Here is a 16,817-nt window from a genome sequence, read left to right as displayed (position 1 = left end):
TACTTTGTTCCGGCAGTGTACGTGCATACATATGTATATACAGTTAGTCAATAATATTTTTAAATATTTTATTTTTCGATAATTTTTTATAAAAATATAGTTAATTCTACAACAAAAAACCTAAAAATCAAAGTTGCAAACCTTGTGCAAAATTAAAGAAAATTCTGCAAAATTTCATTCAATTATTGCACTTTTTATTTACGCTCTCTAAAAAAAGTTGAATATGCAGTTTTTTAGCCTATTCAATTTTAGTATAACAAAGTACAGGTTTGAGGTAGCTAGGACTTACCATTGGTTTTTAGCAATTTTTTTTTTGTTTAAGGTGACGCTCATTTTCTCCATATAAAATAATGTTTGATAATTTTTTTATATGGAAGAAATGTGCCACACCATCAATAAAAAAAAATTCCAAAAATCTATGGTAAGTCCTAGCTTCCTCATACTTGCACTTTATATATATATTATATATATTTCTCACCCACTCCTTTCGGACTCCTTTCGGACTCATATATGTATTCTGAACGCTCAGAATATGTTTGTCGATGTATTTTAAAACGAGCTTCCTTAATCATTTGTCATATTTTATAAGGAGACAAACCTGTCCACAATATCCCTCACCGATCGGCATAACCAAGAAACACAAAGAAAATGTACATATTTTTAGTTTTTTTTTTTGTGTATTATATACTATGTATGTATGTACCTGTCAAATATATTTTATTACTCAATTTAATTATTTGTCTTAAATTTATTTCGATAATTAAGACTCGCTTTTTTAATTACATACTGTGTTTATGTTGTACATATATTATGCTCAGTAGTTATGTATGTCCGATGTGAGTGTGTGTGTGTAAATAAGTGTGTGCATCAAAACAAACGTACATACATACATATATGCTCAAAATGCTTGCATTCATGTATATGAGTGTGTACTTTGTATGTATGTATGTACATAAATATGTACATATATGTACACACAATTAGGTATTTAGCTATGTATACAAATTTTCTAATTGCAAGTTTTTGCATAAAAGACATCAGATTTTTTTTTTAGTTTTGTGTATGGTGTGTGAGTGAGTGTAATCGTTTTTTTTTTTGTAATAGCTTAGTTGGTTACTGTTGTTTTTCAGTTTTTGTAGTGTTAGCAATTTCTTTTATCAAGTGCATATACGGTGTATAAAAGATTTATCGTTTTTTTTTTCTTTAATAATAATTTTTCATAATCATATATGTACATACATATAAATATAAATTGCTAAGTTAAAATATTTATTTAAAAAAAAAGAAACAAAATTTTTTATACTTAATACATAGTAGCTAGCCTGGAAATGGAACAAATTTAGGAATCTGTTTAAGCATTTATTAATTTTAAAAACTTGTTGTATATGTATCAATAAAAGCGTCAGGCAACTACATACATACATATTTAATTAAAAACAAATTGTGAGTTGCAATACGAATTCAATAATATCTTAACATTAAAGTCGGCGAATAGCAAAATTTCAAATTAATTGATTATTTTTCTAACCCCTTTTAGCTTCTCGTTTTATACTTTGTCATGCAGTTCTATGCAGTATTTTTGTCTTCGAATTTTTTTTTTAACCTTTTTAATGCTGCTTATTAATTTTTTCTTGCTAACGCTGAGACAAACATTTAGTGGAGCTAAAACTTTTAGTGATGCGCAAAANCAAACTATTTTCTTACAGACTTTACCAATTTCTCATGCAATATTAATTCTCTTTACCTTGTGTGAAATAGATTTTATAACTGTTATATTAACTATACAAAAACTTTTATCTTATACATCTGGCTCTTCAATTTAATCGCTTTTACTTTTCATATGTATGTAAGTGCGTGTGTTAGCATTTTGCTCACTTTTTCACAAATTTCAACATTCATTGCTGACATGACTTTAGTTTAAAATATGTACTTATTCAAATTTTTTTTTCCAATTTTTCTCGAAAATTTCTCTCTATATTCATAATATATATGTATATATTTATTTTCATAATTTTTTTTTATATAACAATGGTAAATAATGAAAAAGTTAAGATTTTCACAAGAAAAAAAAATACATCATATTTATAATATTTATATATTTATTTATCGTAATTATTTTCATATGTTAGAAAAAATCTATTCATTTATTTTTCGCTTTTGGGCTCTGCATTATCTGTATACTATTAAATTGTGTATGTATGTATCATTTTTTTTTTTTGTGTAACTATATAAATGTGGCATTGGCAGATAACGCGATTGCTTAACATCATTCAATCCCATAAGAATACAGATGCGTATAAACAGGATCTTATTTGCTGAATGCCAAAAAAACTGCCCAAAGTATTTCGTTTGCATTCGGTTTGGCCGCCTCCGCCTCAAAATCCAAGTCCAACAATTCTCTCACACGTTTCATGGCCAACTCATAGTCATCGTCGTTTAGCGGCGCGAACGCATTCTCAATTACGTCACTGGCGTGCGCCAAAAATATTAAGGCCAAAATACGTTTATCCATACGTTGCGGATCGTTGACCCACTTGGAAAGCACGGCATCTTGTATCTATTTTGTTGAAAGCGAGAATAGCGAAGGAAATGAAAAATATATATATATATATTCAAATAGTCGATTTTGTGATTTGTTTTGCAACTCACCTTTTTCACCAAACGGCATTTCACCACATTATCGCTGAGCGGGTGTGTTGTCATATCGAAAAGTAGGAAATTTTGCTTTTCTGTCGTAAGCACACCCTTCTCCACCAGATTCTTGGCCAATCGTTCGCGTACATTTTTTAATTGATACCGTAATTTCAAAGGGTTCCATGTTTCGCCTGGAAAATGGTGTAAGTCAAAAATTTAATTCAAATAAAATCAATCAACTTTGCTTAATTTTAAATTACCACTCAAATATTCAATCCAACTTTGCACAGATTCTGGTGGATCTGTTTCTTTAATATGTTTGAGTGCTTCGTCGAGCAGAACATCGCCGGTCGGCTGATCTGATTTTAAAATGAGTTTTCTAAAACATAGGAAGTTGGATAATTTAATATTGTAGATGTACATATTTTAGATACGCAATTGATGACGACAATGCATTGAATTTCATTATGAAGCATGCAGTATACAAGGCATAGAAATTACAAAAAATTTCGACTTTTAGAAAATGAATTGTGCATTTAGATGATTATTATTTTCTTTTACTGACGTGTTGTCACAGATATTTTTTAAGGCCAGCTTTGGCAATATATTATTATATCAATAACAACTAAGGGTAACGATAACTGTCTATAATGATAACTATAAATAACGATAACTATCGATAACCATAACTTTCTATGCCGATAACTATCGATAATTCAAACTATCGATAACGAAAAACTATCGATAACGACAAATTGTCGATGAGAACCAACTATCGATAACGACAAACTATCAATAACGGTAAACTATCAATAATTATAGCTATCGATAAGGATAGCTATCAACAACGATAACTATCGATGTAAACTATAGTAAAAAATTACCGTTTTTATACGGTTTTTATAGAGATTTCATAACAATAACGTCCTTGATAACAGGCAAATAGATCCTACATACGATACCGATAATTACACTGACCAACAATATTTTGCGGCAGGGCTCTTAGATCTGATTCCTATAGGATTTCTTTCCTTAGATTAAGAATCTGCCCTTTAATTTTTTTTAACAGCATAAAAAGAAATTTTATTCCAAAAGTTAAAAAAATGTAGTTTGTAAAAATTATCCAATATTTTTAAGTGGCCTTATTGTAGGGTTATTAGCCATTCAACGTAAGTCTCTAACTCTAACAACGATAACATAAAATACTTGCCAGATATGACAAAAGGTAAAATGTATGACCATTTTCCTGATTCTACGAAAAAAAAATCATATAAAAAACAGTGGTGCTGCATGCCGTTGTTAGAATTTTGTTGGCTGTGTTATAGATACGGTGACCATTCGTACCGATTTTGAGAAAATTGTTCCGCTGAATATTTTTTATTTTTCAGGACGTATAAGTGTCCCGATTTTTCGTATTTGTTCCGATTAAATTCCGATTTTCAGTGTTTTCTTTATTAGTTTAACTAAAGTCTTCCTGCACTCTGGCCCAAAAAACAATTTTTCGTACAAACGTGGCAGCACTTTCTCTCTACTCTCGCTATATTGCAGTCATCATTCTGTAAATCAAACTTTGTACAAAAACTCACAAAATTCGACAAAGTTTCATCAAAATTATGAGCTTTTTAATTAGATTTCTTTAGAAACATTCTGAGTATTCTGTTTGTAGTCCATTCCATTTTATTGTAATAAAGTGCAAATTTTAAGTAGCTAGGACTTACCGTTCATTCTTGGTATTTTTTCTTTTGTGGAATGTGTTGCTCATTTTCTCCATACAAAAAATTGTCGAACATACTTTGTATGGAAGAAAATGCGCGAACAAAAAATTGCCAAAAATCTACGGTAAGTCCAAGTTATTTCGAATTTAGTTTAATGGCTTACAAAAACTGCATGATCAAAAAAAAAATCTAAAAGTCTGATTACAAAGTTTAGAATTTTGATTAACATTTGTTAAAATTCAATGAATTTTTTGTAAATGTCTACGAAATTTGAAACTATCATTTACATGTTTTTTTTTTAGATACTAAAACTTGCTAAAATGTCTTTTCCCTATTTACATTCTCGCCACCGTATATGTGTGTATACATTTTTGAGATAATTTTTCAAGTTTTTTCTCTTTGTTTCGCCTTAGATAAAACTGTATTAAAATATGTTGCGTCTTTTTATTCTAAAAACAAAATTGTATGCTCGGATTCGGTGCTCTAGAAATGTCCCGATTTTCGTTTACAGAAATCTGGTCACCGTAGTTATAGATCAAGATCGGTGTAACAGCAAAGATATCTATATCTATTTAATAATTTTTAAAAACAGTTCCGAAAACGCTCGAAACACCGATAACTATAGCTATTTTTTAATATAAATTAAATTTTTTACGTATCTTACGTTATACATATTTGCATTTACTTTACCTGGAGCACAAGCTGCGTCGACGCATGCCTGTCTTCTCCATCATGACGCGACCGCGTAATCCAAGCTCAATGAGAATGCAACCACGTAGGCCGCTCGATATGCAATCATTCCAAAAGGATGTGTAGCCCTAAAAGAGAAGTAAATAAAAATCAATTTAATAAATTCAAAGACATGAAAAGTAGTGTAAACTGAACAATGGCAAACAAATTCGTATACATACTAGCGTACTATGTATATATGTACATTGAACCGTAACGGAAACAAGTAAAAAAGCCTAAGTTCGGTCGATGCTGAGTATTAAATACACGGCGTACGTATTAAATACAGTTTTTCCACCTTTCCGAAAACTACCGTTACATGGAAAACAGGGTATTTCAAACATCTTCGATAATATGTTCAGTTAGACTTTATGAGATAAACTTATACCGTTATAAGGTACATAATAATGTTATTTCTTTTCAAGTTTGTTGTCAGTATCAACTTTGAATATATTGACGTCCTTAAATTTCGAAGTATCGAAGTTTAACCATCTCTGAAATTTACCGAAATTTAAATGAAAAGTGGGCGTAATTTTATTCCGATTTCAAAAATATTCTACGTCTTGCTCTCATTTGACAAGTACAATAATGGACGGAACGGTTACCGAGATACACAAATGTGGTGATAAGTGGACGGTGCCACGACCATTTTCCAAAAATTTGTTATAAACGTATTTTTGCTAAAAAATCATTGCAAACATCAATTTTGAATTAATTCGCTTCAGTAGTTACTGCTTTACCGAATATTTCGCATTTCTCTAAAGTACCGTTATATAGGGTGGTGTTGTTACCGAGATATACACATGTAACCATAAGCGGGCGAGGCTACGCCCATTTTCAAAAATTTATAATCAGCCTTATCATGAGTTTAATTTTCCCTGAACCGGTTCACTTTTCACTTTTGGTTTCCATGTATTTACTATGGGCAGATGACAAATTTTCGGGTGAATTTTTTTCGGGCGAAACTCATGATAAGGCCTAATATTCTTATATTTCAACAAGAGATCATTATAAATATCAATTTTTAGTAAATAAACTTCAGTAAAATATCAATATCATCCGTCCCTAAATCAAAGGAAGTACACATACCAAATTTCGTTTCGATATCTCAATTTTTACAGGAGTTATCGTGTGCACAGGAGGTCGAACGGACAAACAGTTACATCTTAATCGATTTTTTTTTTCATTCTGAGCATTAACATATGTATGCGATTGTCTATATCTATCTCGATTCGTTTTGGCTGTTACAACCAATTGTTATGTGAACAAAGTTATAATACCCTTGTGCACAAGTGCGTACGTAATTCGATGAAATCCATCATATAAACCAAAAAGTGAATTTTGAATTTTTTATTAGCTATGAGTTTTTGCATTTCAACGATTATGTTTGTTACGTCTTTTTGCATTTCAGGTGACGATATGTACATACGTAAGACATACAACGAGTATAGAAAAGAATTCACATCAATATTCATTCAATGTAATTTTAAAATGACTAGCTCATATTTTTGTTTAAAAATAATATTTTGTCGAGTTTATCACCAAGCAGTCGTGTACGTCTTTCTTCTAGAATTCTGCCTGAAACAGAAAAAACTCGTTCAATAGGTGCTGAGCTAGCTGCTACATGTGTGTAAAATTTGCCTTGAAAAGGTTCTAAGAAGTGAAAAATCTGTAGCTCTCCCAAATTAAAAAAAAATCGTCACAACTTTTGTTTTCTGATTTTTTCATGTAAATCTGTATTTTTATAATTTTTTGGTCCTTCTGATCCTGCAAGCCTTAGACAGAGAAACTATAGAAACCAAGCTAGCAATCAGGCTACCTAATGACACTTATATGTACTACAAGCAACGAAGAGACGATGCCACTTTTTCGCATGCCACAGGGGACAGAGCGCGCGAGTCAGACTGAAAGCTGTAAAATAGCATTTTACCTGCCGATAAAATCCACTACAAATAAGAAGATTAAAGACAACGAAATTAAGCCGCTATCAGAAATAAGTAGCCATCTGCATAAGCTAGGAATTCGGTCGAATGATCTCTGATGCTTTTGAGATATTTACTATGGCAACTATTATTTGATTGTTAGGTCGTCTCAAGAAGACGTGAAAGCAATAGTGAATTTTGTACATACCCACTAGAACTTGAAGAGAGATCTCCCTATGTGAGGAATAAAAGAGTACTCCCCTTAACCGGATTTCTGAGCAATAAGAGAGATTTGTCGATTTTGTACTCCTTCATTACTCGTTTAGGAGTCAAATAAGAGATCTCCTAAGCGAGCGACGAAATAATGCTCCCTGAGGCATGATTTGGGAGCAGTAAACGAGATTTCTCGGTTTTGTACTCCTGTATTGCTCGCTTAGGAGCTTAATGAGAGATCTCCTAAGCGAGCAATTAAAGAATGCTCCCTGAGGCATGATTGACAAAGATGTCAGATAAGCAAAGTCACCTTCACAATTTCCCCGCTTGGTGGATTCCTGAACAGGCAAGCATCCTTGACACCCAGGAAATCATATAGCAGTACATATGTACTTATATGTGCATATACATAGGTGCATATAATTCAAATCTTATCTTACCGTTTTATTATTATGTTTTAGTTTCATATGATTTCTCTGCAATATAATTCTAAAATTAAGCAATTATGTAAGACGTATCATTTATGTTTTATTTTTAAGATCTTGTAATATTGCACAAATGCACGCGATTAAAAAGTTAAATAAAAAAATTTAATAAATAGCAAAATCTATTTGGCTTATGTAAAATGCTCGTTATCATTGCTCTCTTATTACTCCTACAGGAGGCTTTCGGGATGTCTCTAATGGGAGCACTCCTTTATTGCTCGTTCGGGAGGAATATGGGATGTTTTCTATGTGCACTCCCTTGTTGTATTTTTGGGAGGTTTCTGGGAGGTAACTGTGGGAGTACTCCCGTATTGCTCTATTAGGAGGTTTGTGGGATGATAATTCTGTGTGTGCTCCCCGATTGCTCGTTTAGGAGGTAAAAGGGATTACTCCCCCTCCTAGGACATCCAATGTTAAAGGGAGTATACAAAATTACATGCTTATACACAGAAGCATAGGGAGCAATGGGGAGTATTCGTATACTCCCAAGGGAGTACTCACCGAGCAATCGTACGATGCTCCCAAGTTCTACTGGGTACATACATATATTTTATTTTAGATACATACATATGTATATCGGCAGTCTTTGTAAATTTTTCTGTTGCTGCATAAAGCTATTGCTAACCCACGTAAAAATATGCGAGTTGGTCTTCTTTTCTTTACTACGAAGCTCAAACGTTTTATGTAACATTTAATTATTTATTTTATTTTATTTATTTTGTGAACGTCATGTTTTTGTACTGCCGAGCTCTGTGTATAATTAAGCCATAACCATAGGAACAGCTGTGTAAATTTTTTTTTTAACAAAATTAAAATTTGCAAGAGCCAAGCAATTTTTTTTGTTTCTCCATTTCGTACGTTCATAGCGTGTGCTAGTAAATTTTTTGTAGACGGAATCAACAAACTCTTTCTGAGTAAATATTAAACGCCTCAGTTTAACTTAGTATATTTTTGAGCGGTGACGTTTTTGTAGAACTCTTCAGTTCAAATGTTTCCCGTGAAATTGAATTCATATAGTTGGGTCCTATTAAAAACCGTGTTTTCATAATTCGCACGCTATATTCAGTTACGAAAAGGCGAAGTGTTTTAGACGTTGCCGCCACGAACCTTGGTTCTGCTATCGAATTCGCCGAAAACTGATTGAAAACACACAAAATAATCCATCCGGAGATGAAAATCAATAAAGACATTATGACTAGAGCTCTTATTAATCGACTAGTCGACTAATCGAATAAGATCCGTCTCTGTCAGTTGGAACAGTTCCTTTTGTCCTGCTAAATTATTTTAGTGTGTTTAGTAGTATTTAAGCTCTCTGTTTTATATTCAATAGGGATTTATATTCCATTTGATTAAATAAATAAATAGTCGATTAATCGAAAGGTGGTCGACTTTACTTTATACTAGATTAACCGTTTACTTTTGACTTTTTCAACTAAGCGCTCATAAACTACTAAACGACTATCCGTTCATTTTCGATTTTTGAACAAAACAGTTGTTTTCTTTCAATAAACATTGGTATTCAAAGATGTTAAGTATTTCAAATACAAAATACGTATTTGTGTTTTTGATTTAAATACATTTTACAGTAGTATTTCGTATTTGTATTTTAAATACTTTTTTAAGCAGTATTCTTAAATATTTGTTCTATTCTTCATTATTTGTCATTTCATAGAGATTCATGTACAACACGGCGATTAATTTGTTTTTTTTTTGACATTTGAAAATTCTCTCATTCGGATTACCAAAATTGTAAGGTCAACAAACAAAAATTTTTTTGAATTTTTCGATAGTTACGGCCTTTTGTATGTACGTGTGATTTCGTACGTATTTTTTTAAATAGGTACGTATTTTTTATGTAAATATTTTATGCAAAAGTAGTTTTTATATTTATTTCAAATACTTGTTTGTGACGTATTTGTAGTTAAATATTATTTTACATGTATTTTTAACATCTTAACATATTTAACATATTAACAAATTTTTATTTATTTTTTTTTTAATTTATGCTCGTTGACAAAACCAAACTGTGCTAATAAATAACAAATTCTGGCAATCTTTCTCAATACTAAAAAACAACCGTGAGTCGCTTTGCCGATTGTATTATTTCTTTTCGTTATAATAAACAAGATTTTCAGTTTGAACATTAAGGGCCGGATTCACAGTGCTTAGTTAAATACGACTTTTACTATGAATTTATTCATATCGCGTGAAAATATACAAATTCTAAAAATCAAGACTCTTCTATTCAAATTTGAAATTCATTCCACAAAAAAAAACAATAATTTGACACCAGTTTAACTTTGGGGGCATGCTGGTTTAAACTTTTATTAACTGAGCGTTGTGAATATGAAAAGCAATAGTTGATCAGTGGTTAACTACGCACTGTGAATTTGGACCTAATTTATTATTTGTAACTAATCAATTTAATTCCGAAAAATAATTAGTTACAAGCCATTTCTGTTGGTTTATTCAAAATTATGAGTTATGATAGGTGTATTCCCGTATACTTCCAGCAGAGAACTCTCAACAGAAAAATTCAAATGAATTTTTATCCGTTCTCTCCCTGAAGGAGAGAAATGTTTGCAAAAGTACCCGAACGCAAAACTAGCAAAAAGTAGTAAGTTTTTAGTACAGCATGAAACGGCAAACATGAAAAGAATATATATTAAAAGTTTCCTTAAAGCATTTGGTTAAGTAAATGGGTATTTGCTTTCTACCGAAACATTTGCAATCCTAATAAGTTATTTTAAACTTAAAAATCATCAAAATAGTACATTTAATTTGTTTTAATAAGTTGGAAACAGTTGACTTTGATCAGCTGTTTTTCTTGCTGGCAAAACTTTTCCAGCAGAAACTAGCAGCTTTTCAACAAAATTAAATGTCCGTTTGGTCTTTCAATTTGCCCTACTTTGCTGGATTTTTGTGTACGCGAACAGCAAAACTTATATCTCACAAATTCGCGATCAGTATCACACGGGGCAACACCCGATTAGTTTGACAGCACTTGCAAGTGGAATGACATTAAAGAATATACAAATTTACTCATGATACAAAAAATACAAGGTAGTTTTATTTAAAATTTTTTTGATTAAAAAGCATATTATTGACATTCTCCCTGATGTCAACATTTAGCATAGCGTTGCCACATCGGAAATTCATAAAATGGTGGATTTCATAAATGCTAAATGAAGAGGCTCAACCAAAACTTAGTAGTGAAAATGCTTTGTTTTAAAAATTAATTCAAATATTTGGCTTAACTCATTGATAGGATATCTTTTAGGAAAAAGTTTAAGAAATAAAATACTTTTGTTGGAATTTCTCCATTTTAAATATTTTATATATATTTTAAGATAAGTTTCAAGTTGTTATGTCTTGTATTCGGGCATTGATTAAATAAATAGCTAATTTTTTTCTTTTTATTTTTTTTTTTTTAATACAAACGAAATTTTTACGCAGTTTATTGTATTTTTTTTTTGTATCATGGGTGGTAACACGGAATGTCATTATCTGCTTAATTGTCAGGTAGTTAATATGGCGACGAAAACGTGACAATGAAACCATCTTCTTTTTTTATCATGAATTTACCTAAGAAACTATGCTTAAGTATGGTGAAATTTTGTGTAAAGGAGAACCGCTACATAAGTTGAGTTCTCGTATTCTCCAGCAAAAATATCCAGTTACTTGCCAGTAACCAAATTTCGGAGAGTAAGCCCATATTTACTTCCAATGGAGAGAAATATTCAAGATTCAATTGATTGAGTTCGAGTTTTATGTATTTGCGGGCACTCTAGCTTAACAAATAAAAATTACAACAGTCTACAATTTAAAGGCCAATAAACAAAAACAAACATATTTTTAAATTATTACAAAGTTTTAAACTTAGATTTATTTGGTTATTGTTATAGAATCAAGTATATTTTTATAAAAAATATGAAATATAGATTTAAAAAAAACTAAAAAGTCGAAACATGTCAATATGTGGATGTCATATAGTTATGATAAGCACTATAGTACTAAACTGACTATTTTTAGGGGAGTCACATATTAAAAGGCTACTTCGCGTCTTTTTAGCGATAAATAGACCATCCAACAACGCTTAAGGCAAAACAGACTGAAACCTAATTAAAAACTTGTTTCATAATCTGACTTCTAGAGGGGAATGGGCGTCGGGACTGAGATGCTAACCGATTTGGGCGTGGTTGTTGTTGGGCATTCAGCTATTGGGGTATTCACAACGGTGTCGTAAGTGTCGTATTGTTGTATGCCGTAAACTTTAAACGCCTAAAAATATATATTTTCCCAGTGTTAAAAATAGTTGGTTGTGGTTTCAAGTTCTCTAAACATTTATTTAGGCAAACATACAATAATACGACACTTACGACACCATTGTGAATCCCTCATATGTATATGGACTTTTACTACTCGGCATCTTAATATTAGCGGTATTCAGGCATTGATGCGAAATGCAATTGCAACGGTGCGAAATGTGAAAATGCAGAATTTTATCAACAATTAACTCCCGAAAATCTAGCATCAGTTATTGCATTTGCTTATGATTGGCAAAGAGTGAAATGCAATGATTAATGCGAGCTTTTCGGATGTGTTGCTTTTGATAAAATTTCGCAATTTCGCTTTTCGCACCGGTGCAATGCATTTAGCATCAACACCTAAATACCCCTAATCTGCTTTTAAATCATACACCTGGTCGAGCAGTGACAAATTATTCTATATGAATCCTGCAATTGTTGAGTGGCTAGACCGACTTTGACCTTGCTGCGAGGCGTATGGGATTCAAAATTCTACAATTTGTAGTCATTTAATGATACAATAAAATAAAATAATATTTATATTGGCCAAGATGGAGTTAGAACTACATACATAGATGCATAGTAACGTCTGCGATAAAAGATGTGTGGAATTAAACATTAAAAATTTTGTTCCAGTTTGCTACTTCCTGCCGATTGGCGTCGCTTTAAGGCAAAAGAAAAAATATTTCCTAACATTTTGGATGTCTAATACATTGAGGCTAGTAAAATGTCAGTAATTATAGAAGTGAAAAAAATGTAAGACCTAAATAAATGTCGTAAAAATCAACTTGTAGCGGTGTAGGGAAGTTTCTGATAAGAACCGTACCAAAAATGATAAATTAATGAGCATTTGTGTACTAGTGTGAATGTGTGTAACCACGACTAATACTTACAAACTTACTTAGAACGAAAGCGTGTTAAACAAGAAAAAAGTAATCAAACGAAAGTGAGAAACTGTGTACTGTTGTAGGCCACCATGGTGTTCACACAATAGGGAACGTAATAAGAATGTTTTGGCAAAATATTTATATACTTTTTAACTAAACTCATTGATAGGGTCCCCGACATCTCCGAAGTAGAGATGCAGTTTTTCTAACCAATTAAATCGAAGATCGATTTATGGAGCCCTTCCGACCCGATTTTTCGTCGATTTTTTAATTTCGATTCGAACCGCGTATAGATACAAAAAAATACGAGTATCGACATTCGATGTTTTCTCAATTGCATTAGAAAATCTAGAAAATTTTAAGAAAATTTGAATTTAAGCCTGGTACAAAAAAAATTAAGTTAGCCTTTTGAATATAGGGAAAAAACATTGATTTCGCTGATAAAATGCCATGAAATTTTAAAAATACACCAACTAAATAGTATTTTTTTGCTCGAAACTGGTTAGGCATTAGATCAATTTCAATTTATTTTGTTATCGTATTTGGCAAGATATATGAATCGATTGTAAGAGATCGATTTATTTTTTGACGATTTCTTCATGCATCGATTATTTTCATTTCGATTCGAATCGATTCAAAAATCGATTTCATTTATTTCGATCTGGCATCTCTACTCCGAAGTCGATTAAGAATTTTCAGTTCAAACATTTTTTTTTAGTTCCATTCGTAATGTTTCTCATTCCTTATTTTATGCCGCAAATATATTTATTGTCAACTCCGAAATGATGCCGTTTATTTTTTCCAGCTTCGCTATAGATATTCTATAATGTTAAAGTCTCGTGACTGAATAGTCCAATGCTGTGCCACTGTGCACGCTAGGCGTTTCTCTTATGTGCCAACTGACGTCCATTGGAAATGCCAAGTGAAGCCAAGTCCTCCTCCACAAGAAGGATTTTTCGTACGGTTCACACGCTATCATCTCTACTAACGCACCTCACCGTTTCTTAGCGGTAGATATTCTGTCTGACGTTATTAAACGCCTAATTTTTCGTTCTTCTCTCTCGGATATTTTCATTGAAATCTACATGTTAGTAGTTAGTGCCTCGAATAATACGGCTTCAAAGCCCCGTCCAAGCTTTTTCAGTAATATTTTTTATATTTCAAAACGCTTCTCATGGTATTTTAATTTTTGATATAATTTTCTTTTGATTTATAGATTTTATTGCTTTTAAAAGAAAACAATTTTTTTTAATTAAATTTTTGTAAACTGTTTGCTAAAAGACAAACAAGACCAATAACAGGCCAAATCTGGCATCTATCTTTAAACTCACCTGAGTTTTTCGTCTCAGTATATATATTTCGACAACTATCTTGGAAGCTCTTTTCTGTATTTCGAATGAGTAATTGAAAGATGTGCTAATAATTTTATTATATTTATCGTTTAGTAATAAGTTTTCTAAAAACTAAACGAAATGAAAAAAAAATATATTTTTTTTAAACAGGAAAAATTAAAAATTTGAGATGCTGAAGTAGAAGAAACAAGATGAATCAAACAAGTTTCCAAACGTTAAATAAAAAATATGATTTTTTTAAGCAATAAAACTTATAAAAAAAATTGTATTAAAAAAAATTCTTTGCCGAGGAGTGAACTCGGATCTCTTACTTAACTTTAATGTTCATTAAATACCGTTAACGAATCATTAACTGACTCTGAGAGCGAATTTTTCAAATCGTTACTGAGGGACACCTCAACAATACCTTTTATTGATATCCATATTGCGATGTCTTAGATAAATAGTGTAGAATCAAAAAGAAGTGGCAACCTTACACTATTATCCTAGGGGATTACATTTCGTATATAAATTGAGAAAGCATTGTTTAAGGACCTTCTCTTGGTACCCATGAATAGTAATATTTCACCTATTTTTCAAAACAAAAAATTAAATAAATATGCGGAATATCCAAAGCTCCAAGCCGCTTTCGAGAACACTATGGATATATATATATATGTATATATGTATATACAAGAATAGCTCATTTAATATCATAAATAAATCCCGTCTTTTGAAAGATAATCTACAGAGAATTGGTAGAAATGAGGACCAACAAGAAGAATTGGTAGAAATGAGGACAAACAAGAAGAAACTTAAAGTACTTACAAAGCTGCAAACAAAAACAAGATGTGTCGACGTTGAATGTTAGCGTATTTAAAAACTATCAAATACGTATAAACATATGCACACATTACTTCGCCACCATTGCAAACGTAATAGTGATAGCCCAGAGTACCTAGTCGCCTATGAAGCTTCGTCACTGGCATCACAATTTGAAATGTGAAAAGTAGATAAAAAGAGAAAACTTGAAACTAAAAACTAAAAACTAAAAAGAAGAACGTGTTCTTAACACCATACAAGTGAAGCATTGACAGCGACTTAGTAAACGCCATTGCAAGGGGTGTGTTCAGAAATGCATCAAGCCAAAGCATAAGGTGCATTTATTTCTAAACTTTAATTGATGGAAAGAGGCTGTTGTTGCCTTGGCTTGATGCATTTCTGAACGCACACGAGGTTTTCATACGATTCCACGGAAATGTTACCAACAATGCTGACGAAGTCATCGCATTTACTTTTAGCAATCAATTAGTTACCTGCAGTTGTTTAAAACCTTAAAGTGTTAAGAATATGACCGAATATTGCATCTACAAAGGCACCTACCTCTTTGTCTTTTAAGCCCAACAGCAACACTTCCTCCATGAGTGTTAGACGTGTCTGTTTGGAATCGCCATCATCGATGTTGTCCTCCTGATCTTTATTGCTGTTATTTAAATCGCTGTCGTCATCTGGTGTATTAGCATTCTGGCCGTATGCGCCACCTTCAGCGCCATTGTCTCGTGTTTTCACGGCGCGTCGCACCAAACCATCACTTCGATTCATTTTTTATTAAATTGTTATTTATTGCACTCACTTACTGTGTGTTATGTTTAATTTAAAACTCTTTAATTAATCCTATTCTTATATTAATCTAATTCCGAGAAAAATACGCAAATTTTTTTTATTGCTATATCCGTAATTAATTGCTGAAGTGGCGCTCCGCTACGTTTTGCTTTACACCTTTTGTTTGTTGCTGTTTTTACACTGTGCCTTCGTTTGCTTTGCTGTTTCCGTGTCACTGAAGAGCTTAATTTCTTTGCTCTTTTTTTTACATATTTTTTGCAGTATTATGCATTTATTTATTCAAACTGATAACTTTGTTCGGAAACACTAGAAAAAATTAAATTTCACTAGCTTATTCACGATATTCCCTAGGCAATGGAGGAAAAAATATTTTCCTTGTAAATCTTTTCCTCCTCTATGCTGACATTTCGTTCCACGACAGAAAACCTTTGGCAGTCAGTAATGCCAACTCTCAAATAATCAACTGTCATTAAAAAGCTGTGCCGATTGTAATATAACAACGGCTTCATTTTATATTTCTGCGGTAGCAATGAACGTAATCCGTTACGTTTTATTTTTATGATCTACACAACAAGCTTTTCAGTCGTTCCGCGCTTTTCAGGCTTTCAGCAATAGCTGAATTGTGTAGCTGAAAGCCTGCAAAGCGCCAAACGCCTGAAACGTTGGTGTGGAGTTGTACTCTTAAGGCCCGTCCACATACAACTTTGGCGTTGCGTTGGCGCATGCGTCGTCACCATGGTCGTCACCCAAGAGAGATTTTTTTATAAATTTACCTTCTTTGGATTCAGATATGTAGGCACTTGCTAATTTTACTAGTTATATAACATAAATACATATAAAATCATTTTTTAGAACTGATGTGTTGATTACGGGCACGAAAAGTGGATTTTAGCGTTCCTCACGCTCTGAGCACTTTTGGCACGGGTTGACACCTTTTTGACACTTGTTGGAGAGTAACTTATTTTTACGCT

General features: G+C 32.1%; 1 protein-coding gene across 1 annotated transcript; it reads right to left on the bottom strand.

Moving 5' to 3' along the window:
- Positions 1-2,154: 2,154 nt before the first annotated feature.
- sau (Golgi phosphoprotein 3 homolog sauron) lies at positions 2,155-16,285 on the bottom strand. The gene is made up of 5 exons (XM_017610444.1): positions 15,607-16,285; positions 5,040-5,167; positions 2,895-3,013; positions 2,650-2,825; positions 2,155-2,557 (listed from the first exon to the last, which is right to left on the bottom strand). The coding sequence occupies exons 1-5, from the start codon at positions 15,823-15,825 to the stop codon at positions 2,309-2,311; spliced, it is 891 nt and encodes a 296-aa protein (XP_017465933.1). The 5' UTR covers positions 15,826-16,285; the 3' UTR covers positions 2,155-2,308.
- Positions 16,286-16,817: the final 532 nt, after the last annotated feature.

Source organism: Rhagoletis zephyria, unplaced genomic scaffold (assembly GCF_001687245.7).
Source record: "Rhagoletis zephyria isolate East Lansing unplaced genomic scaffold, Rhagoletis_zephyria_1.1 Rzeph_scaffold_00313, whole genome shotgun sequence".
NCBI classification, from domain to species: domain Eukaryota; kingdom Metazoa; phylum Arthropoda; class Insecta; order Diptera; family Tephritidae; genus Rhagoletis; species Rhagoletis zephyria.
This window is presented reverse-complemented; position numbering and strand designations above follow the sequence as displayed.

Excerpts from the sequence above, each read along its gene's own strand:
- sau (XM_017610444.1), bottom strand. The coding sequence starts at position 15,825 with ATGAATCGAAGTGATGGTTTGGTGCGACGCGCCGTGAAAACACGAGAC. Across the intron at positions 5,168-15,606 it reads TGGGCTTAAAAGACAAAGAG|GGCTACACATCCTTTTGGAA; the intron begins GTAGGTGCCTTT and ends CTTCTCTTTTAG. Across the intron at positions 2,558-2,649 it reads AATGCCGTTTGGTGAAAAAG|ATACAAGATGCCGTGCTTTC; the intron begins GTGAGTTGCAAA and ends TCAACAAAATAG.